This window comes from Apodemus sylvaticus, chromosome 2 (genome assembly GCF_947179515.1).
Source record: "Apodemus sylvaticus chromosome 2, mApoSyl1.1, whole genome shotgun sequence".
Lineage (NCBI taxonomy): Eukaryota > Metazoa > Chordata > Mammalia > Rodentia > Muridae > Apodemus > Apodemus sylvaticus.
Window position 1 is genome coordinate 125,533,259 of NC_067473.1, and position 23,929 is coordinate 125,557,187.

Sequence of the window (23,929 nt, forward strand, 5' to 3'; positions counted from 1 at the left end):
TCTTAGTGAGAACACTGAGGAACCCCGGGCATGCATGAGCCTCAGGGGGACTTTAGGGTGGGTTTAATGTTCAACTACAATAACATTTTGCTGGGATTATTTTTCCATTGTTTTTGAGTTACTTTCATTCTTTTCTCCTAATTTTGAAGCAGTCATGTATTAAGTGCTGCATATGCCGAGTGTAATTTGTCTCGGGGTCAGAGTCAGACAGAATCATCACATGAGGGAACTAAAGCTTTTAGAACATTGCTTCAAAATTCGAGGGCCCATGGGAGAGAAGCAGTATTTAATGTAAAAGTGTAATAATGGGCTGATCATCATTACTAGAACATCATAATGTTATATGCAGTTGTCATTGCTTCCCGGGTGTGGGGACACATGCCTTTAGTCCCAGGGCTCTGGAGCCAGAGGTAGATGACTTTGTAAGTTTGATGTCAGCCTGGTCTACACAGTGAGTTCCAGTCCAACCAAGACTATATAGTCAGACCCTGCTACAAATAGACAGACGGATGAATGGATGAATGGATAGATGGGTAGATAGGCTACAAATAGACAGACGGATGAATGGATAGATGGGTAGATAGGCTGGCCCTGCCTCAGACAGACAGACAATAAGTAAATGCCCCTTCTCTTCCTGGTCAGTGCTGGCTCTGCTCAGATCTGCCCTACCTGGGTGTGTGCCTACTAGGCATGCTGCTGTCTTCCTTGTATAAGTTTAGCAGAAGCCTCTCTTCTATTTTGCCTTGATGTAGGACTCAAAACCTTGTTGTGCTGCCTCAGGTTGGCCTTCATCTTCTGGGGTTATTCAGTCTGCTGCCTGGGCTCCTGAGCGGCCATGGCCTCTGCCACCATGCAATGACTTTTTTTTTTTATTCGATGTATTTTTTATTTACATTTCAAATGATTTCCCCTTTTCTGGGCCCCCACTCCCCGAAAGTCACATAAGCCCCCTTCCCTCCCCCCTTTTCTCCCATCCACCCCTTCCCACTTCCCTCTTCTGGTTTTGTCTTATACTGCTACACTGAGTCTTTCCAGAACAAGGGGCCACTCCTCCGTTCTTCTTGTACCTCATTTGATGTGTGGATTAGGTTTCGGCTATTCCAGTTTTCCAGGCTAATATCCATTTATTAGTGAGTGCATATCATGATTGATCTTTTGAGACTGGGTTACCTCACTTAATATGATGTTCTCCAGCTCCATCCATTTGCCTAAGGATTTCATGAATTCATTTTTTCTAATGGCAGTGACTTTTTTCTCCTCCTCCTTAACTAATGTGAGCTGATCTTAGTTTTGGAAGTGAGGGCTTCCTATGTTGCCCCCATGGGTATTCAGTCTTCCTCCTCATCCTCCCAAGTGCTGAGGTGAAAGGCGGTGCCACCTTATCCCACATCTTTGTGGTCTGTCACCAACTGTAGGAGTGAGGTCATTGCTGTCGGCTGCTTATTGGACTACATGTGTGCTTAAGCATGTAATACTAGGATTATGTGCAATATATACTTTATTCAGAGATTATTGGCAAATTTCTGAAGTAAGTTTTTTAACATTAAAGGATAATGAGCATTTTATGTACTGGATTTTGAAAATGTCTATAATATAATTTTTTCTAAAGACAAAATTTCTGTTACTTTTTTTTATTTTCTAAATTCTTTGTTTACATTCCAAACGCTTTCCCCTTTCCCAGTTCCCCCCCACCCCAGCTGTTACTTATTTATGTAGCTTGTTTCATTATTAGAGATATCATACATTTGTGGCTTATATAATTTAAGCCACTTTAGAATGTTTAACTCAGGAAAACTGTGCCTAGTGAGTGCCTTAGAACTCAAATTTTAGATCATGTAAGCCTCTTTCTAGAATGTTCTTCACAAATCTTTGTTGTTCCCTTTTTTAACCACCTGGCTTTTGTTTGTTTCAGGGCATCCAAGGACTGTACCGAGGCTATAAAAGCACAGTTTTACGAGAGGTAACCCAATCACTACTCCTGAAGTCCCAAACAACATCGGCCGTGGCTGGGGAACCTTCATTTCTCAAGTATCAGAAATATATTGGAGAAACTGGCTTAAGAAATCAGAAAGAGGGGCTGGAGAGATAACTCAGTGGTTAAGAGCACTGGTTGCTCTTTCAGAGGTCCTGAGTTCAATTCCCAGCATCCACACGGTGGTTCAGACCCATCTATAATGTGATCTGATGCTCTCTCCTGTTGTGCAGACGTCCAGGAAGACAGCACTCAGATACATAAGTAAATAAGTCTTTAAAGAAGCTGAGAGGCATGGTTGTTCCCTCTAGAGGAATGCCTGCGATGGTTTGCTGAGTGGGTGGGTGTCGTTGTCGTCCTAGTTAAGTGTCTTGTAGCTGAAGCAGTAAGGAAGAACTAACTACCAAGTGTCTGACAGCAAGTTCATAGCAAGGTCGATTACGCAGGATGGACGGAGCTTTTGGTCCCCGATAGGCAGTGTAGTGGTCTGAGGAACTATTCTGGAGAGAAACCTGGCACTTTCATCTTGTGCCCTCTAGCTTACATGCTCTCCTGGTGTATTTTTGGGTGTGGTGGGAGAGGGAGCAATAAAGCAAGACGTGGCCCTCAATAATGACGTCACTAATGCTGTAGGCAGCGTGCTTTCATCTTTTATACAGTGAAATGCAAGGAGCAGTTTGGGTCCAGGACACAGCTTTCTGTGACAGAAGGAAGAACTTGCCGATGTTTCTTCCTCTTCTTGTAGTCCTGGGACTAAAACATGTTAACTTGTAAAAATATTTCTAGTGTAAATAGTGGGGCAATTAATAGACTATTGAAATGTTCTTGTTCCACACTCCGGGGCTCCCAGGCCTCTGGGATGCACGGGCAGTGTGTGGCGTGGCTCCCAGGCCTCTGGGACGCACGGGCAGTGTGTGGTGTGGCTCCCAGGCCTCTGGGACGCACGGGCAGTGTGTGGTATGGCCTAAAGCCTTGGTTTTCACCAACAACCTGCAGTGCAGCCTTGGTGCTGTAGAGCTTGACAGACTGAGTGGCCTGTTTTTACTTGCTACTGTCTGACTGAAGTATCCTGTGTGAGTCTCCTTTTGCCCTTTTTTTCTGAATCACAATATCTGTGTGATTTGCCCATCTTACACCTGGATGCAGGAAAAAAGTGGAGAAAAGTAATCAACATGGTTTATTTTTCTGAAAAGGGCTGAATAAATGAATATATTTCCATTCCAGAGAGTGCTAGTTTTTCATACAAAGATAAAAACACGCGCTCACAACTGTTGTTCCATCCTTTCAAAAATTTGTTTTGACATATGTCATGCTAGTAATTAATTTTTTGGCTGCAGTCCTTGCGAATTGCATGACCTTACTGAGATGACTTTGTTTACTCAAATGGCAGTGCTTTGTGGGCAGTTTAATTGGGGTCTTGAGCACTGTGCATGCTCATAAAGGCGCCTTCAGAGCTGATTTCGGCTCAGGTGTATTATCCTGTGTACGTTCTCGGCTGAAACGAGGGAGGAATTACGGCCGAATGAAATGTAGCTTCTCTTCCAAGTGAGACAAATCAGAAGTGATATGTCTGCTTTAAACAACAGTTTTGCATTATGAGGAGTTTTGAGCCTTACATTATCCTGACAGTAATATCAAATCTTTTTGTCTGGAGCCGTTTGATTGTTTCAATAAGAAATACACAGAAGCGTTAGAGAGAACCAACAGGAAATGTGTGCTATTTGTTCAGTGTGATTTTTTTCCTTTAAAATAGCTCTCTTTCTCACCAGCCTTTAGGAGGGATTGAAGTTTGGGTCCATGAATTATAAGTAAGATATGTGTTTTCTGGGCCTTCCTGGCACTGTCATATGTATTGCGCTGTGCTTGGCATTTGTAGATATTGTATACGCATCCTCTTGCTCTTCTGAACTAGTTCAGTTTCTGTGAATTTTATATTGAGTGTAATCAAGGTCAACAGATCAGACTGTTTACCTCACCTTCTCTCTCCTTATCTTTCTCATGGACTTGACCATATTAGCTATGACTGAGTTCCGGGCATTCTTGACTCATGCTGTTGAATGTGACATTGAAAGACTTGGGTAGGGAAAGAAAGCAGAGAAAAGCCATCTGTTTCCAAAGAACTTGGAGTAAACTAAATTCAGCGGATGCCTGTAGTCTACAAATTCTACTCAGCCTTATGCAGAGTAGCTCTGCCCTGATGGGGACGCCATGGTGAGACTTCTTTGCCATGCAGTTAAAGGCTCTGAGGTGAGGCACCTCTTAGGGAAGCCCGCCTGGGGTGCTTCTGTCACATAGAAACAAGCCTTAAGGCTAGAGAGGTGGCTCAAGTGGTGAAGTACCTGTCACACAAGTGTGAGGACCTGAGTTTCAATCCCTCACAACCCACATAAAAGAGGGTTGTGTGACATTTGCCTATACTCCCAGGGTTGGAGAAGCAGAGGTATTCAGATCCCTGGAGCTCACTGCTCATGCAGCTGAATTGATGAGTTCCAGGTTTGGTGAGAGATTGTGTTCAGAAAAAGAGGTAGAAAGTGATTGAGGAAGACATCTGATGTTGATCTTTCGCCTCCACATGCACACACCTGTATGCATGTGCATGTGAGGTACACACATGTGCTCACCAGACATGCACAAAACGAGCCATAATTCCTGAAGGGTTTCCAGCTAGAAGTAGTCAAAGAAAACAAACAGAATAGCCTGAACAAAGACAGGGAGGAACTGTGTGTGCATGCGTGTGCGTGTGTGCGTGCGTGCGTGCGTGTGTGCGTGCATGCGTGTGTGTGTGCGTGCGTGTGTGCGTGTGCGTGTGCGTGTGTGTGTGTGTGTGTGTGTGTGCGTGTGCATGTGCGTGTGTGTGTGTGTCCAAGGGAGGATCCTTTCAGAGAGTACTGATAATGTAGGGTACTTGCAAGGAGGATAAATGGAACCACTCAACTCAGCTGCATGTTTGCTGGAAGGCTGTAGGAAAAGACATGGAGGACTCCCCAGAAGGAGCCTGCCTTTGTGTCCTTGAGGTGCAGAGGAGAAATTCCCAGTTTGTGGCTCTTGCTGCTCAGCTGTGAAGGGCTGCTGCTGCAGTTGGTGCTGTGTCAGTGATAGAAATTTCCATCTCAATACTGAGTAACTCAGCTGGTCACCAGGGCACACCTTCAATCCCAGCACTCTCCATGCAGAGGTGGGCGGATCTCTGAATTCAAAGGTCTACAGATGAGTCCTGGATATTCAAGGCTGCACAGAAAAACTCTGTCTTGAAAAACAAAAAAACAAGAACAGCAAAAGAGTAACTCCTGGCTTCATGCACAGGGGTGTAGTCACTCAGTAGTTTGGAGGTAGATAAGGATATCTCCCTCACCTCCCTTCCAAGCAGGCCAAATGTCCGGCCTATTCTATAAATTTGAGGGCCCAAATTGAGATTGAAAAGTCATTGACTAGCTCACTCCAGATGAGATAAAGTCACTTTGCAGAATCAGTCACTCTCATTATCTTGTCTGGCTACAAGTCTTAAGGATGCCTGTGGGGTGTCCTTAAATTTTCTTTCTGATTCTGCTGTCTGCCCCATTGGTGTCTCCCCCAAATTCTTCCTGTTGTTATAGTCTCTTGAATGCCTTCTCTGGCCATTCTCTTGATCCTTCGAGCTCTGTTTTATGGTAATGGTGTTTGCTAACCAAATATATTTTTGGATACTTTTTCTTTACAGTTGTGTGGTGCTTGATTGTACACGTGAGCCTTTATGTAGTTAACCAGCATCCTGTTGGTGGCCATTACAGTTTTACACCAATGTGTAAATACCATTTATGTGTCCTCTCGGACATTGTTCAGGTTTGTAGGTTATATGTCAAGACAGAAAGATTTGGCTATAGAAAGAAATGTCTAATTTTAACAGATTATATATAGTTGCAGTTCATGGAAGTTCTGGTCTGTATTTTTGTTGAGAATATGGAGGCTCCCCTGTTTTCTGGCTTTCTAGTGGTGCTAGCTGCCTGTAAGCTGAAAATAATGCCATCTGGGTTTTAATTTTGAGTTATACTGAATGTATTAACATGTGTGTTAGAACTCTTTTGTTTATTGGATCATTTGAGCTATCTACCACTTTTTGGAGAATTAACCAGGGGATTTATGTAAATCTCTTTTGTTATGCCTTTTCCTTAATATGAACTCAAAAACTATGAACTAAGTATGTTTGTATTCTTGGTAATCAAGAGTCTTTAAAGTTGCAGGCAGAGGAATGACTAGTTCAAAGCCTGTATGAGGGATGTAGCAAGATCCTGTCTTCAAAGAAAACCAAAGCCAGAAAAAAGCCTTTAACAGTAAAAGATACCTACATGTGAGGTACAACTCTGCTCCCAAAGAGCTGTCTGCAGTTGGCAAGTAATGTTTCCCTGCTTCCCCTGCTGGGCTGGGAACTCTTCATACACTGTTCTACTGAAGTCTTAGGTAGTTCGCAAAGTTGTTACCGTAATAGAGTCTACCTCGACACCCAGACTCACAGCTGACTTGAGGTTAAGTTCTTGCCTCTGGAGGCCACTTGGATCTGTCTGCATTTGAATGTGTGACTGTGGTTCATGATAGCAGGTGTTCAAAAGAGGGGCCCAAGGACTGCTGTTGCTCAGCTAAGGGGGCAGGATGCTTCATCTAGATGTCTGGGAGAGAGGAGTTGTATCATTTTAAGTAGAATGTGGCTATAGCTACCCTAACGGTTGAACTTTCAAAATCATTCATCTAAGCAGGTTGGGGAAAATTGTGATTTAAAAAATTTTTGTTGTTAATTTGCTGTAAAAGTTTGTTTTATTTTTCCAAATAAGAGCACCATCTTAGTTTGCTTTCTATTGCTATTGATAAGACATTCTGACCAAGAGCAGCTTGGGGAGGAGTGGGTTATGAGGCTTACATTTCCATGTCAGTCCATCACGGAGGGAAGCCACTCAAGCAGGAACTGCTTCCTCAGCCTGCTTTCTTAAACAACCTGGTGCCACCTGTCACTGGGGTGGCACTACACAGAGAGCTGGGCCCTCCCACATCAATAATCTATCAAGAAAATGCCTCTCAGGTTTGTCCACAGGCCAAGCTGGTGGAAGCATTTTCCTAGTTGAGGCCCCTCCAGCTCATCTCCCTGTTGTAAGAACATTAGCCAGCACAAGGACCCTTCAAAGAAAGCCTCTAGCTTTGCTGGGATTGTTCCTAGGGCCTGGTGGGCAAGCAGGCTCTTGGCCACTGAGGTGTATCCTCAGGCCAGTCTTTCTGAATGAGCCTGGCTCTTCAGTGTCCTCTGAAGTGTCTTCAGTGTCCAGTGAAGAAGCTGCCACTGCTGGAACTTTACCAAGTGTCTTCAGTGTCCAGTGAAGAAGCTGCCACTGCTGGAACTTTACCGCTGTCTGTCTTTAGGTCTGCCTGTTCCTGGTTGGCTTCTTTCCTGGTTGTACGTTTTACTGTCTGATAAGACAGGTTTTCTTTTTAGCTATGTGTTCCAGCATGTATCGTTAAAATTGTTTCTTTGCTTTGCCTTTGCGCTGTTTGGTTTCTCCTCCTCATTTCCAGAGCGTTTGCTTTTCTAGTGTGCATCTCTCTAAGCGATGCCTCTCCTCCGCCCCTTGCATGCTACCTCTCTAGCACAGTACCATCTACACAGTGGGCTCTCAGCAAACGCTCCTCAGTCCATTTGGCTCGCTTCTGTTTTGTTCCCATGCTACCAGACACCACGCTTGTCTTTGAAGGACACCAAGGCAGGTTTGACTAGGGAAACAGCAGACACTTCTGCTGCTGTGCTGCGTTGCTATGGTCCCCACAATTGCTAGGCAGTGAAATTCCAACTTAGGCATACTTTTCCAAGACTTGAATTTTCTTAACCCTTAGAAAGACTATTTTTGTAAGTGCAGCTTTGTTGAAGTAGGAGTGCTGTAGGCACTCACTGTTGTGCGTCCCAAAGATTACCAGACCAGCAGCCTTTCCAAGCTTTCAGTGCAGTGTTGCCCTTCAGTTACAAGTGTGTGCATACACACCAAGCCTGACTTTAATCCTCCAGAATTCATTTTATTAACTATGACCAAATAGAACATCTGTTTAAATTCCATAATGTTGGCTTCATGGGAAAAGAAAGGGAAATCCCTATTTGTCCTTGGATTTTGTCCATTGCTTTCTCAGTCAGCAAACGTGTACTAAGACATTCTTATTAATGGGAATGTTAAACAAATGAAGAACGAAATTTCCCCTTTAATCACAGAGCTTTATAAGATGAGTCACTTAATTGCATTTGCATTATTTTAACCACTGTAGAGATCTGTGAAGAATGTAGGCCAGTTGCTTCAGCTAATCCTTTAGTGCAAGGTGTGACGTCACTGTCCTTGAACGTGGACCTTAGCCTACGGTTTTTATCTTCTCACAAACAGTTTTAAGCAGAACAATTTAGTAAGACAAATTTAATGTAAAAAAAAAAATAACTTGAGCCCTTTATGTGTGATTAAGTTTTGTTTACAGAAGCAGCTGCTAGCTGCTTAATCTTTGGATGAATTTTGTTTTTACTGTAAGGTTTCAACATTTTCTTGGCCTTCCAGATGGCTTGACTGATAAAGACTTGAGTTCGATCCCTAGGACCTCCATGGTGGAAGGAGAGAGCTAACTCCTATAAGCTGTCCTCTGACCTCCATACATGAGCCGTGGCACTCATATGCGCACACAGACTTATAAATAAAGTGCAATAAGAATAATTATGGAGTCTTCACATACATATATCTATGGCATATTTCATAGTTTTCCACCAACCAACTCTTTTACATATCCATCCAGTGGAGTCAGTTTTTATATTCTTGTGTCTTCTACAAGTACCCTTATCTTAATTTTTATTATTTCTAGTTAAAGTTGCTTCTGTGGAAGGGACACACACACACACACACACACACACACATCACATATATAAGTCCTATTACTGTGTAATTTTACTGTTGGAAAAATACTATATGTATGTATGTATATATATATATATATATATATATGATATGCCTCCCTTCCACAGGAGCAACCTGTAGAAACAACAAATATATGTATATATATGGACACATGTATATATGTGTGTGAATATATATAATATATAAACACACAATATATGAATGAACTATTTTCTAAAGTTACATACAAAAATAGTAAACAACCTATTGTTTCATGAAGAAGATCCTTCATCATATATGTGTGGTCATTGAACACTATAGTCTGAAAATCTTAAGTCCTATTACTGTAATTTTACTGTTAGAAAACTCCCTCTTATAAGAATAATTAAGAGAGAAACTATGTTTATGCATCAAGAAAATTAAATTTGAAATGAAATACAGAAATTGTATAAGCAATTCAAGGCTGAAGGTTATTTGAAGGAACTTGAAGATTGGTATCTGTGAGGCTTGGCAGTCTGACCCAGACTAGCATGGGCTCATATAAAGAAAAGTTACAGTTTGAAATGGATTATGATCATGTGCTTAATGTATTTTTAAATCTTTAATGTATAAAAATATTAGCCTTTTTTTTTTTTCAGATCAGTGAGCTGAAGCTTGTGAAATTCAGTAGAGTTAGCAAGTGGTGGAACTGGCATTTGAGGTTGTGTGTGAGAACCACCAAAGTATACCTCTGTGGTCACAGGACACCTCTCGCTCACACCTCACAGAGAAGCCCACTGCTCGCTCATTTTCAGTAACCAGGACAATGACAACAGATGTGCAAGGCTTGGATCAAGACCTAGGAAGTAGAGTACAAATCAGCGTTCTGTGTGTGGTCTGTGCTCTTGTGAGTATGTGGAGGGATGTGTGTCTGAGTGTGGGCACTCGGGGCACATGCTCATGCCTGCACACGGAGGCCAGAGGAAGACACTGAGTGCTCCCTCTCTGCCCGACCCTCTCAGCGTCTGTCACTAGGCAGGCCAGCAAGCCCCACTGATTGTCCTGTCTGTTCCCCCGTGGCACCGGGGTTAGAGGCAAGCCTGTGGCTGTGTCCTGATTGTTTTTTTTTATTATTATTATTATTTGCATGAGTGCTGGGGACCCAGGAGCCATCCCTGGAGCATAATTTTTGAGTTGTAAAGACTTCTAAAAGATAAAAATGAGGCATTAATGCTTGCTCCAGCATCTTCTCTCCTGTGATCTTCATTAGACTTCTTAGACGGCCATCCTCTTTCTCTCTCTGGCCATGTTGTGTGCAGGAGGTGGGAAAGCTGATGCTCAGGCCTTGAGATGGCTTTGGTACATAGCCAAGGAACACTGTGTACTGGTGGAAAAGAAGAAACTGACAGGAAAAGGGTATTCTCTCCTTTGAAAATGCTGTCTTGATTACTAAACCTGACCTGAAGCTTGTGATACACACTAGAGGGCACCCAAGGCCTGTGTTTTAAATGTTGAAGTCAGCCGTCTCACAGGGCAGGAGAGGCCTGGAAGCTTGCTGGTGCTCACCAGGCGTCTGTCAGAGTGGTCCACATTGGAGAAGGCAAGTGGTTTTAACTTTGCTACATAATGCTCAGACTGCATTTATTTTATTTTTTAATTTAAAGACAGTATCGGTTGGTAGAGTGCTTGCCTGACAAAGAGCTGATGTTTGATTCCTAGCACTGCATAAAATTGGGTGTAGTAATATGCCTGTAAGACCCAGCCTGGTGGCAGACATGATCCTGAGTCCAAGGTCATGTCATCTTTGCTTCTCTTTCCAGTTTGAGGCCAGCCTTGGATACTCGAAACAATTAAAAACAAAACCATCCAACCAACTAACCAACCAAAACCCCAAAAGCAAAAACCAAAAGCAAATGAAGACATTCCCTCCTTATCTAGAGTAGGCTGTTCTCAAACTCAGTCCCCCTGCCTCAGCCTTCCAACCCAAAGAAAAATGTCCCCGATTTCAGTGTGATCACGAGGAAACTTCATACAGACCCAGACAGGTGGATTCGTGGACTTGTCAAGGTAGTGAAAGGCTTGCCTGAGCACGGAGCACAGAGCTTCTGAAGGCTGGTGGGAGGTAGCTTTGGGCATGGACCAGGCGGCTGTGTAAGGGGAACCGTGCAGTTCAGTTGAGAGCTACAGGTTAGCTGCTAGGGTTTGTGCACTGGCGTTGGTTTGCAGCACAAGCACCTGGTGGGTTTTTGCTCTTTACCATAGTTACTATAGTTTTTCCACACTAGGAAGAAGCCTGCAGCCATGGTAGGTGCCTGCTTTGCACTGGGACTACTTTTCCAGACCAGTGGTCACTGTCTTCAAAGACTAGTCTAGAGCCAGCGGCAGAATATGTTTGGAGAAATCTTTCCCTTCTTAGTGACTTTTAAAAATCTATAAATTATTTCAAAAATACCAAAGAAAAAAGCCGTGGGGCTGGAGAGAGTACTCAGCACTTAGGAGCACTGGCTGCTCTTCCAGAGGACCCAGGTTCAGTCCTAGGACCTGCATGGTAACTGCAGTTCTAGGGCACGTGGCTCCTCTTCTGGCCTCCGTAGGTACTAGTGACACATGTGGTGCATAAACACAGGGCAGACAAACCACCGATACACAAAAAGTAAATAATAATTTTATTTTTAAAGGCTTTAAAAAAGGGAGGTCAGATTTGAGTGTTGTGTGAAATAATTTAAAATAATCTTAAAATGGCAAGTTAAATTTAAAACTTTTTTTTTTAATTTTTAAAAAAAATTTTATATGATATATTTTTTATTTACATTTCAAATGATTTCCCCTTTTCTGGCCCCCCACTCCCTGAAAGTCCCATACACCCCCTTCTCTCCCCCTGTTCTCCCACCCACCCCTTCCCATTTCTCTGTTCTGGTTTTGCCCTATACTGCTACACTGAGTCTTTCCAGAATAAGGGGCCACTCCTCCGTTCTTCTTGTACCTCATTTGATGTGTGGATTATGTTTTGAGTATTCCAGTTTTCTAGGTTAATATCCACTTATTAGTGAGTTCATACCATGATTGATCTTTTGAGACTGGGTTACCTCACTTAGTATGATGTTCTCTAGCTCCATCCATTTGCCTAAGAATTTCATGAATTCATTGTTTCTAATGGCTGAATAGTACTCCATTGTGTATATATACCACATTTTTTGCATCTATTCTTCTGTTGAGGGATACCTGGGTTCTCTCCAGCTTCTGGCTATTATAAATAGGGCTGCTATGAACATAGTGGAGCATGTGTCCTTATTACATGCTGGGGAATCCTCTGGGTATATGCCCAGGAGTGGTATAGCAGGATCTTCTGGAAGTGAGGTGCCCAGTTTTCTGAGGAACCGCCAAACTGATTTCCAGAGTGGTTGTACCAATTTGCAACCCCACCAGCAGTGGAGGAGTGTTCCTCTTTCTCCACATCCTCGCCAACACCTGCTGTCTCCTGAATTTTTAATCCTAGCCATTCTGACTGGTGTAAGGTGAAATCTCAGGGTTGTTTTGATTTGCATTTCCCTAATGACTAATGAAGTTGAGCATTTTTAAAGATGCTTCTCCGCCATCCGAAGTTCTTCAGGTAAAAATTCTTTGTTTAACTCTGTACCCCATTTTTTAATAGGGTTATTTGGTTTTCTGGGATCTAACTTCTTGAGTTCTTTGTATATATTGAATATTAGCCCTCTATCTGATGTAGGGTTGGTGAAGATCTTTTCCTAATTTGTTGGTTGCTCTTACAATCTAACCGATTTGTCAGAGAAGTACGTGTAAGGATTTGACAGAAGGCATGGTGACTGGCAGCCCTGCCTCCCGGCCTCCTGTCTCACTCTCAGGAGGCTGCCTTTGAAAACCGCCTTTACTCTGGTTTTGTTTAGGCTATACTTTTGGATTCTGTGCTAAACATTAGCCTGTGGAACTTTAGGGTGGAAGAGGGTATGTGGTTTGCTCTGTGCTCCTCCCCAGCAGGGATATGCCTTAGCATTCCAGATAAATGCATTTAGTTCCCTGATGCATGTGGTATGCCTCGTTGTGACTGACAGATCCTGTGACAGTTTCCCAGTGTGTGGGTTGTCTGTTGATTTCCCTTGTTGTTTGCCGAGAGCTTTTCTCCACCCTCGAAGACACTGAGTTTAAACAGTGTCTGTATTGTACACTGGGGTCTCACTAGTGAAGACCACAGCGTCTCCTCAGATGGTGGAACATCGTACACTACATGTGCCTCTCCATGTACCTCACGCTATGCAGCTGCAGCCACACGTGTAGACTGATTTCCTGAAGATTAGATTTGGGTTACTTTGGTTTGACTATCTTTATTCAGGCGCTACCGAAATGGTAGTGCATGGCTGGCGGCAGGCAGTGCCCTGTGTAATCACTTGGGTAGGTGTTCTCCAATTTCCATAGACAGATGATTCAGGTATTTGTTGTAAAGTGTTCCATGGGCTAATATTTTGAGGCTGTGTGACTCTCCTGTTCCCTAATAATCTTTCACCTAATAGTTCTCCCATCTGTGGATGCTTCTTGCTTGGAACATTTGTTACATTGGTATTGCAAAATGATGATTTTCCCAATTCTGTCTTTTTCCTCTGAGTCTGTTATTGGCATTCATCTGTGAGGATGTTTTCCTCTTTTACCCTCAGATTTTTTTTTTTATTATTTATCTTTACCAAGGACTCATTAATTTATTTTTTTTTCTTTTTGGGTAACAGCTTTTTTGAGATATAATTCACATACCATCAAATTCACTCATTTAAAGTGACAATTTAGTGGGTCTTCCTGTAGCCACAGGTTGATGCTTCTTGTCACCACAGCCAGGGAATTCTTGTTCAATAATTATAATATATTTATGTTGTTTGGTGTGGTCAGTGGGAACCTCTGCAGGCCTAAGTCTCTATCGTCACTGAGAACCTTCTCTCCTGTTGTGACAAGCCATTGTAATCTTACCTAGCCATACCTACCTGTCCTTGGTTGATGTTGATGGAAAGTGGATTTAGAAACAATATCTGGATAATAGGTACATCATTGCATCTAAGCTCTCATTTGGAGTAGAAAAAATTAGTTACATGGGTTATATATTCCTTCAGTTTCCATCTGTCTATCTCAGTACACAGAGTAGGTAGGGGCACAGAGTTAGTTTCTTGGTAGGTGACCATGAGAAGTGCGGGCAGGTGCAGGAAGGCGCCGTCACTGGCCAGCGAGTGAGCCCTTCTCTGTCTCTCCCTGAGCTGAATTGGGAGTAATGCTCTGACAGGAGTTCAGCAGGAGGAGGAGTGAGGAGCTGGGCGGGCTGATGTCGGGAAGCAGTCTAATAAGTGCGTGCTTAATTGCCTCCAGAATCTCTAGAACCTGGAATACTTTTTCAAGTGGTACTAAACTCTGCACTTGAGGTTACTGCCTAGAGTCACATGCCCAGACTCTTAGTGCTGGCCTGCCTTCCTACCCCAGTCTAACTCTACACTTAGAGGGGCGACGGAGCTGCAGCTGGGGTAGGGTTGGCTTGCCAGGCTCTGGGCATTGATCTCATGTGAACTGCAAGAAAGGGTCACCTTGAAATAGTCAGTGCTGGAGAGAAAAGATAAACACACATGTACACACACACACACACACACACACACACATACACACACACACCAATAACAATTAAAGAAAAAGGCATGAATTTAAGAGAGCAAGGAGGGGTATATGGGGGGTGAAGGAAGGAGGGAAGGAAAGGGGGAAATGATGTCATCATAATTTAAACAATTATTTAGAAACCACCACCTGATACTCATCCTCCTCGCCACCTCTGGTGACACTATATAGCGTCCACTCACCTGTGTGCTGTGGGTTTTTTGCCGAGTACCAGAGGTAATAAGAATGACCGTAGCATGTGCTCCCTGAGGCTAATATGTGGATATGAAGGGATGTTCTTTGGCTCTTGGCATGTGGGGTTTCAGTTAGAAGATCTCGACTCTCCTTACCCCTCATTGCAAGTAAAAATAGCCCCATCGTTCTAGCCCACCTACTGTAGATCCTCAGGATGAGAGGAGCTAGACGTGGGCTGCAAACAGTGAGTAAGTACAGAAACTTAACTAAATTAATCCCATGCAAAGCAATACCCCCAAGTAGCTGATATCCCGCTTCACATCGTAGAGAATAGAAAATAGGTCTTAGCTCACGGCGAGACTTTTTAGGCATTGCTCAATACATATGACTTTATCAAGTTGAAGTGGCCCCTGTATTTTCTCTAACTTGCTTGTGGGTGTCTGGAAAAGCCTGTTATTTATACTCCATTTCTTAAAATAAAAAATTGGAGCCATCAAAATTGGCAAGCGTTAAGCATGCTAATTAGTTCAACGTACTGACCAGTTTCTGAATTATCAGTTCAAAGGAGCGTGTGGACAGGGATGAAATTAGATTTCTGCCTCTTTCATTCTGGTTGTTTTAGGATCCTAGGGGTTGCTTTGATCTGTAAATAACAGCTGTTTCTTCATGCATGGTTCAGGGTACACGAAACATGTTCCAAACTGTTTCTTAGACTGGGGGCTCATCATTATGATCCTAAACTGGACATACACACTTCAGCTGTAGCTCCTAGGGAAATGCCAGCTTGATCTGTGAACAGAAGTGAACAAAACGGATTTTATTTTTCTTTACTTTTAAATAAGTGGTATAGCACAGTTATAAGGTACTACATAGTCTGCTCACTACCAAAATATACTGATTTTTTTAATATCACTTTCAATTCTAAAAGCTGAGAAAGCTGTGAACACATGTAGATTATATTTGTATGTGTGCACGTTTATAATTTTATAAATACTTAGAAAGTTATTCACACATATATATATACATATACATATAACTAAATATTTTAGACATCTACTTTGTGAAGATTAACATGCTTGTCTTGCTTGGTAAGTATTTATTTAAATTTAAGAACTATTTGATAGCTAGAAGTAAGATCAAACCGAGGCTGTTTCACTTCAGTACACCAAGCAGTGTTTTTTCTTAGTCATCATAATGCATGTGTCTTGTGGCCCTCGTGAGACGGGGTTAGGACTGGAGGGTTGCTTTACAGAAGAGCAGGAAGTGAGTGGTGGAGGAGGAGAAGAGGGAAACTTAAAACCAGGGCACTAAGGAGCAAGGCTCGCTCCAGCCTGCGCTGGTGTGCGGCAAGGCCAGGTGACAGGCATCCAGCTAGTGTCCTCTGTGTCCTTCATCTACACATAGTACTGGAGGCCACAGGGGCTGTGTGGCTGAGAGCAGTTAGGAGAGCGCACTGCTCTTGCTGAGGGCATGTCTTCATTCCCTCTACCCTCTCCAGCCTCTGCTGACACCTGCACACCCAGGACACGTCTACGCACACATAATTAAAAAATAAAATAGAACCTTAAAAAAACAATGGAAATAGTCATGTCTTACATTAATTCTAGAAGTGAGATCCCACTTTATTTAGTAAAGCCTTTCTGTTCATTACAAACTATGCCGGATTTAACAGTGTGTTCCATTTGTGGCTTTTCTTTACTGTTCACTGTATCGGACATCAGGAAGCAGAGTGCTCGTTGCAGTGATGTAATCTGCTGTCTTGTGGCTTCCAGAGATGTCCAGTCACCCTGACATTGGTCGCATCATTTTTAAGATGGTAAGCTGTTACTTGTCTCTGTACTAACGCTGTAAGCACATCGCACGCCCGAGTGCCAGCTGCCTCCCATTGCGGTGCAGAGTGTGGTGTAGTGCGGGGACCCTATGGTCCACAGGGTCTAAGCACCTTGCTACTCGCTGTTAGAAAGTTTGCAGAGACCTGGACTCACTAATCTCCAAAGTACATTCTGTGCCTTGAGTGGGTTTCCTTTTTTTTTAGAATCCCTTTTTAGTTCCAGGGCCCAAAGGTCTCTGTCATTGCCAGAGGAAATGCCCATATCCAGGTGTAGAACCCGGGCCAGCAGCGTCACCATTACCTGGAACTTGGTATTCATGTAAGTCCTTAGGTTTTTGCCCAGACTTTTGAATCTGGAACTCTGGGGGTGGGACCAAGAGTTTGTGTTTTATGCCCTGCAGGTGACCCTGAGCCTGCTGTGAGGGACAACCACGGACTCTAAAGGCACCAAGCACAGTGAAGACATTCCCCTGTGGGGTAGAGGCTCACCCGGTGCTTGCAGGCCTCCATGCCATCCAGTTCCCAGCACAGCAAAGCAAACAGCAAGCCCCACAAATCCCAGACAGGCCAGAAGTAATGTAGAGCAGGTTGCTCTGTTTTGAAATAAAGAAATGTTGGATAACTTTGCAGGACCTGAGGAGACAGATTTTTTCATCTCTAGCAAAGTTTCTGTCATGAATTGCAGATTTTTTAAAAAATTCCTGGTGCCGATGTTATCTTGCACACAGTTTTCATCCTCACACTTGGATTGTCTTGAGTTTTTGTGTTTGTGTGCCAGACACTAGGCTCACTCTCCCCTCCCCCTCTCTCGTCACCTTGTTGTTGTTAATGGACAGTAAGCATGGCTGATTTCTTCATGAATTTTTCTTTTTTCCCCCTCCTATTCTTGGTAGTAGGCTACTTTGAATTATTTTAAAGCTAAATGATTTAAAATAGTTTTCAAGATAAAAGAATTACATGAAGAATTATTTTGATTTTACAGAAAATACTTGGAGAAAAGAACATTTAGCCATTCTGCTTGCTGTGGCTAGATTTCTTACTATTTTGAGCAAGGACCCTGTTGAATGGACTTTTTCCTCAGTGCTAAAAACCAGTAGAAGCATTTACCACTCAGATGCACCTCAGAGAGAGAGAGAGAGAGAGAGAGAGAGAGAGAGAGAGAGAGAGAGAGAGAGAAGAAGAATTGCACATGTCAGGAAAGCGCCCCAGGATGACATTGTTATGTGGAGAATTGCTTTCATCTCTGAGATATCTCACACCTGCTTCATTTGGCACACTGTCCCAACACTCAGCAGACAGCCTGCCAGCCCAACCCCAGGCATGTGGCTACAGTGACAAGGACCACAGTTACCATAAAAAGCACTAGTGCTATGGAAAAACCCATGGTATACAGTTAAGCAACTTAATTAAATGGGCTCTTTGTGTGTGTGTGTGTTTACATGACTGTACATAAACACATGCTATCTGGAAGTGTATAATCATGTTGCCTCCTGTGTGCATACTTAGGCACCCTGCACACTGTCATATATACCAAGCAATACTAGTTCTTTGCAAGTGTTTCTAAGACCCATGTGAACCACCAGTCACTAGCAGTCTTCCATAGGCTGTGTTGTGCATTAGTTGCCCGAGGCAGTGAGAATGATGTGTCTCCTGATGATGTTGTTAGATCCTCTGGGCGGCTTTTCTTTTAAGGAACTGGTTTGGACTTTTAGGCTGTAGTGCTTGCTCTGTAATGTTTATTGGACTGCGTGCTTATTTAAATGTCGTCATAGCTGTTTGTGAAAGTCCTTGAGAGGTTTCCTCATGCTGGTAGACTCCGGGAAGGGGACTGTTTATTTGCTTCGCATTTTCCGAGGGTGGAATCAGACTTTTTCACATTTTATCGATGACCCATTTGGCTATCCCTGAGCCAGCTCCAGTTAAAAATAATAGTATTTAATATTTAATAAACTGCCAGGCTTTGGAGCCATCTGGAACTTTATTTTCTTTGCACGCAGCATCTGAGTTTCAGCTGTTAGCCTTTCTCCTTTGCTCTGGGAAGGGTCAATTGCTTCTAAAGTCTTTGATGCTTGCTGTGTCAGCCCTTTTCATAGTTTCAAAATGCCCGTGTAAAAGGGCTTCTCATCCATTCATGCTGATAATTCTTTTGAACTTGAGGTTTGAACCAAACTAATCAAATTTAATTATAGTTCAAATCCTGTTACAGTGAACTCCAGTAGACTGCCAGGCTGGTTTTTTCTTTATTTCTTTTTTGTTACACTGGAATTCAGCCATTACCAATATTACATTAAGCAACCAGGCCGTTGACTACAGTGTGGGAGATCCTTTGCCGTGACCAGGTTTTTGTTACATTGACATGGTAATATGATTTGAACTTTCTGCTTTTTATAGGAAATCATGAATTAGTCATAAGGAAATTTTCTTTGTTTGTATAATTCTTATGTAATCTTTTCATATCATACTTAGTGGTTTCAACAGTTAACACCCAGAATTAAAATCTGAGAACTACTTCCTTTATTTTATTTTATATTTTTGTTTTGAGAATTCTGGGTTGTTGATGTCCTCCATTATCTGTTCCATATGAAAACCAGATTGACTGGGTACTGTGTTGGGAGTCCAAGGGCTCCACTCTGCTTTCTTTCCATTTGCCAGTTGTCTTTAGGTGTGTTTGGTCTATGATATCGAGAGACTTCAACTGCACTTAGTGTGGTGGTTTGAATGAGTCCTCCAGTTGGTGGAGTTGTTTGGAAAGGACAGGGGGTGTGGCCTCCTGGAGGTTGAAAGGAACTTTCTTAGAGAAAGCCTTGGCTTTGTTGTTGCTTATTTTTATTGTTTGTAAGATCTAAAATTCAGTAAGGGTTTTCATCTGTCCCTTTGGAGATAGCACCGTGACTTGTGCAGTGTCCCGGTGTTCTGAAAAAGAGTGCCCTTTCCCATTTCATTACAGACCTATCTGGGTCAGTAGCATTTACTGGACAATAAATGGAAGCAGTGTGATGCCACTGTGAGCTGACGGAGCAGGACTTGTGCCGACGTGTCCGGTGCTGCCCGATTGCCGGCTGCGTGCTTCTGCTGCAGTGTCCTGTTGGTCCCATCTCCAGCTCCATAGGTGTCAGGGCTTCTCCCCAGCACAGGGTACATTTCATTTTACAATTCCCTTCTGGATGTCTAAGCAGATTTGGGAATAATGGCATTTAAAAACACTCTAAGTGTCTTTTCATCTGTAAACAAAAGCCTGTCCAGGTTTAGTACTGGATCAAGCTTTGAGCTGCAAGAACAGATGGTAGATTTATTCTCTCCACAGGGTATTTGACTCTGAAATGGACAGTAGAGCTTATTTTTTAAAAAAGAAAAAGAAAAAACAAAAAAACAAAAAAAACCAGTGCTCTTGGTAAGGTGGAAACTGACGTATTTTGATATTTTTATTCAAAATTACTATTTTCTGAGTCCATCATGGCACTGCCTTTTGTTTTAAAGTGAATGTGAAGTTAGTGTATAGCTAGGTACTTTGAAATTTGAGCTTTGCTCTGAGCTGCAGTACATGTTAGCTTAGCTCTAGGGTTGTTGGCTACCTCTCCCACTCTGGCTGGAGGACAAGGCTGTGTCTAAAGGACGCAGTAGTGTGCCTTTGGCTGTAGCTCCAGGGAGAGTAAATGACAACTTATGTAAACTGGAGCCTGTGACTGGAAAAAAAAAAAAAACTTGGATTCAAAGGGACCTAACTCTGCTGGGCGAAGACCGTTTCCTGAGAGCAGTGGCTTGTGTTGTCTTGAATAGCCACTTCTAGTTTTGCAACAGAGGACCCTGAGCTTGCCCTCAGTCTGTTTGTTGTCTAAGTGTTGTCATTAAAACTTGAGTTGAGCCAGGCAGTGGTGGTGCACACCTTTAATCCCAGCACTCTGGAAGGCAGAGGCAGGCGGATTTCTGAGTTCGAGGTCAGCCTGATCTACAGAGTAAGTTCCAGGACAGCCAGGGCTACACAGAGAACCCCTGTCTAGAAAACCAAAAAAAATCCCAAAAACTTGAGTTGAGGGGTTGGAGATTTGGCTCACTTGTTATTCTTGCAAAAGGCCTGGGTTGCAGAAGACCTGGGTTCGATTCCTAGCACCCACATGGAGGCTGGCTGCTTCCTTAGGCCGTACATGCTTGTGGAACATGGATATACATTCAGGGAAAGCACTTGTACACACAAAGGAAAGTAAATCTGAGAAGAAAAAAAAAAGGAAACCTTGTGTTGCTGAAATATGTTGTCCATGGTTACAGATTCTGAGAGCTATGGAGCTAAATGCCTACAAATGTTAGAAGACAGGCTCTGAGGTCACCTGGTAGGGTGCAGATCTCAGTTCCACACCTGACACCTGTGTGGCCTTAGGCAAGTTATGTCAACTGTCTTCTTTTTTTTTTTTTTTTCTTTCTTTCTAAGACGAGAACAAAACAATGCATACCTGAGAATTATATATGTTCACACCTGTGGGTCTCAGGAGTTAACACACGCAAGGCTCAGGAGAGCGCCCACATAGATCTGCATTCATACATGTGGGGGGGCACAGGAGAATGTTCATACACACATGAGGGGCTGAGGAGAGCACCTGGGACAGTGCTGTGTGGGTGGTCCTGTTTATCATGGAGATGGTGTGTTGCTGCCAGTCCTGGGAAGCTTCCTTCCTGACTCCCCGCTTAGCCCCTCCTGCGGGTCTCCAGTGGACCTTGTGTGCACAGCTATGCTTATCCAGGATTTCTCCAGGATGGCCTCGTCCCCTGCAGCCTGCCAGTTCTTAGGGGACTGCCCCAGGCTCTGAGTGTCCACCTTCCTTTTGTTTGATCCCTTCCTCACTCAGTGGTGGCTCTCACCGGTGGTGGGGTGGCTCTCACCCGTCTACTCAGATCTCCCCTTCCAGCAGCCCCTCCGCATCAGCTCAGCCCACTTTAATCAATGTGTGTTTGTTAAAAGTGGGTAGATGAGATTCAGTGTGTGCCCTGTCTAGTCCAGAACTGTAGATATTTCTTACTAAGAGGAAAATATAGCTTAAGTTCAAGCCCAAGTGAAGAACTCAAGCCACAAGACTTGGGGTTTGACCAAACTTTGCTTCCGAGTCTGAAACCACTCTTGAGTTCCTAGTCAGTGGGATGAGGGGCCCACGAGGATATGGAGGGGTACCTGTGGCTCTCCAACAGGGCTTCAGGACCTGCCTACTTGGTGGTGTAGTGGGTGATGTTGAGCAGCACCCTGGCCTCTCTATGCACTAGATGTAGGGAAACCCAGATATTCTGGGTGGCTGTTAGGACCCAGGCTAAACCATCGTTGGGTTGAAAGTGGCACCTTTGAAGACACGGGAAGTGACAGTTGCGATTGTGTCTCATATGTTGGTTGCTGTGACTGTTTCTAGTGCTCTTTTAATCTCCCCCTTCTAATGTAGCTGTGCAGCACACAGGGATGGCTTGGTTGACAGAGCAGGCAGGTGATATGTCTCATGAGATCATAACGGATGCCTGCTATCACAGCAGGCATTCATAGTGGGCAAATGAGGTGCATTGCCTGTCTGTGACGTTCCTGGTGTCAGGAAACCCCGTATCAGTTAGGTTTGGGTTACAGAAACAGGATACTTGACATAATTAACTGAACAGAGAGGATAAGTTCGTTTTGACTTGGCGTTTTGGTCCATGGTTGCTGATCGTTTTGCTTTGAGGCCTGTGGTGGGGTAGAGTTTCATGGTAGGCTACACAGTGAGTGACTCACTTACCTGGTGGCAGCCACAGAGAGCTGTTGGAAGGATCTGGGTGGACCCTAGTGGCCCTGACTTCTTTGTTTGCACTGCACGGAAGGAAGGTGGGGGTGAGTGTTGTTTCAGATCCTGGCTGTTAGTGCTGAGGCCTCGGAGGATGCTTCGCTCATTTCAGTAGGCCTTTTACTAATCAGGTTTGGGTTCTTGTTTTAGATTTTTGAGTTTTTTGTACAGATGTTAATTCTGCATCAACTGTGTAGCTGGTAAAGGTTTTCTCCCATTCTGTAGGCTGTGTCTTCATGTGATTGTCAATCCTTTGCTGTGTAAAAGCCTTTTAATTTCATGAAGTCCCATTTGTTAGTTGTTGACTCCTCCTCCCTTCTTCCTTTTTCTCCTCCTCTTTTTTTTTTTTTTTTTTTTTCTGAGATAGGTTCTCTCATACTCCAGGCTGCCTCTAGTTCATCCTGTAGCCATGTAGCCAAGAATGACAACCTTGAACTTTTGATCCCTCTGCCTCCTCCTCCTGAGTGCTGGGATCATGAGTGTGGGCCATTGGGCTCAGTTTTATTATCCTGATATCTTGACATTTTCTCCCTGTTTTGTCTTTTTATCAGTTTCAGAGTTTCCAATCTGACATTAAGGTCTTCGGTCCATTTGGGGTTGATTCTTGTGAGGGTGAGAGATGAGGAACTGGTTTCATCTGTCAGCATGTGGATGCTCAGTTTTGCTAGCCCTGTTTGTTGAAGAGCTGGTCTTCATGGGAGGTTTTGGCATCTTTGTAAAAATCAGGTCATTGTAGTTCTGTTTGTTTGTGAGTGCTTTGTTCTGTTCCATTGACATGCGTGCCTGGTTTTGTGCCAGTACCATGCTGCTTTTATTACCATGTCTTTGGTAGAACTTTGGGTTTGGGATGGTGATACCTCCAGCATTGCTCTTTTGGCTCACGATTGTTTTGGCTATCCAGGATCTTTTATGCTTTCATATACATTTTAAGATTTTTTCTTCTATTTCTATGAAGCGTGATTTTACATTTTGTTGGTGATTTTACTGAGTTCATGAATGTTTTTGGCAAAATAGTCATTTTCAAAATATTAATGCTCTAATCCATGAATACAAGATTTTTCCATCTTCTTGTAACTTATTTTTTCCTTCAGTGCTCTCTCTCTCTCTCTCTTTCTCTCTCTGTGTATGTCTCTCTCTCTCTCTCTCTCTCTCTCTCTCTCTGTGTGTGTGTGTGTGTGTGTGTGTGTGAGTGAACATAGTTTATTGAGTATATTTCAGGAGGAGAGCAGGCTGGGAAGGAACTAGGGTACTACTGCAGCCTCTTCATTGTTTAATGATTTTGATGTAGAGGTACTTCGGTTTCTTGGTTAGTTTTATTCCATAGTATTTTTAATTTATTTTTTAAGGCAATTGTGGATGATACTTATGTGTATTTCTTTCTTTTTCAGCATATTTGCTATTGGTTTGTAGGAAGGCTACTGATTTTGATATCTTGATTTTCTATCCTGCTACTTTTCTGAACAAATTGATAAGATCTAAAAGTTTGCAGGAGCACTCTTTGGGATCTCTCTGTGTGTTTGTTCTGTAAACAAGGAGAACCTCTTCCTTTCCTGTGTGTATCTTCCTCTCATCCCCCTCTTCCTTTATTGCTCTAGCTAAGGCTCCAGAATTGTACCTAATTATACCCTTGTCCAATATTGTACCTAATACG

The 23,929-nt window shown here is 43.2% G+C and overlaps 1 protein-coding gene across 2 annotated transcripts in view; it reads left to right on the top strand.

The window, feature by feature from the left end:
• The window catches only part of Slc25a26 (solute carrier family 25 member 26), a 93,716-nt gene that overhangs the window by 30,683 nt on the left and 39,104 nt on the right, over positions 1 to 23,929 (top strand). For both annotated transcript variants that reach the window (XM_052174380.1, XM_052174381.1), the window contains exon 5: positions 1,913 to 1,960. In XM_052174380.1, coding sequence (XP_052030340.1) covers positions 1,913 to 1,960 — 48 coding nt within the window. The remainder of the gene's footprint in view (positions 1 to 1,912; positions 1,961 to 23,929) is intronic.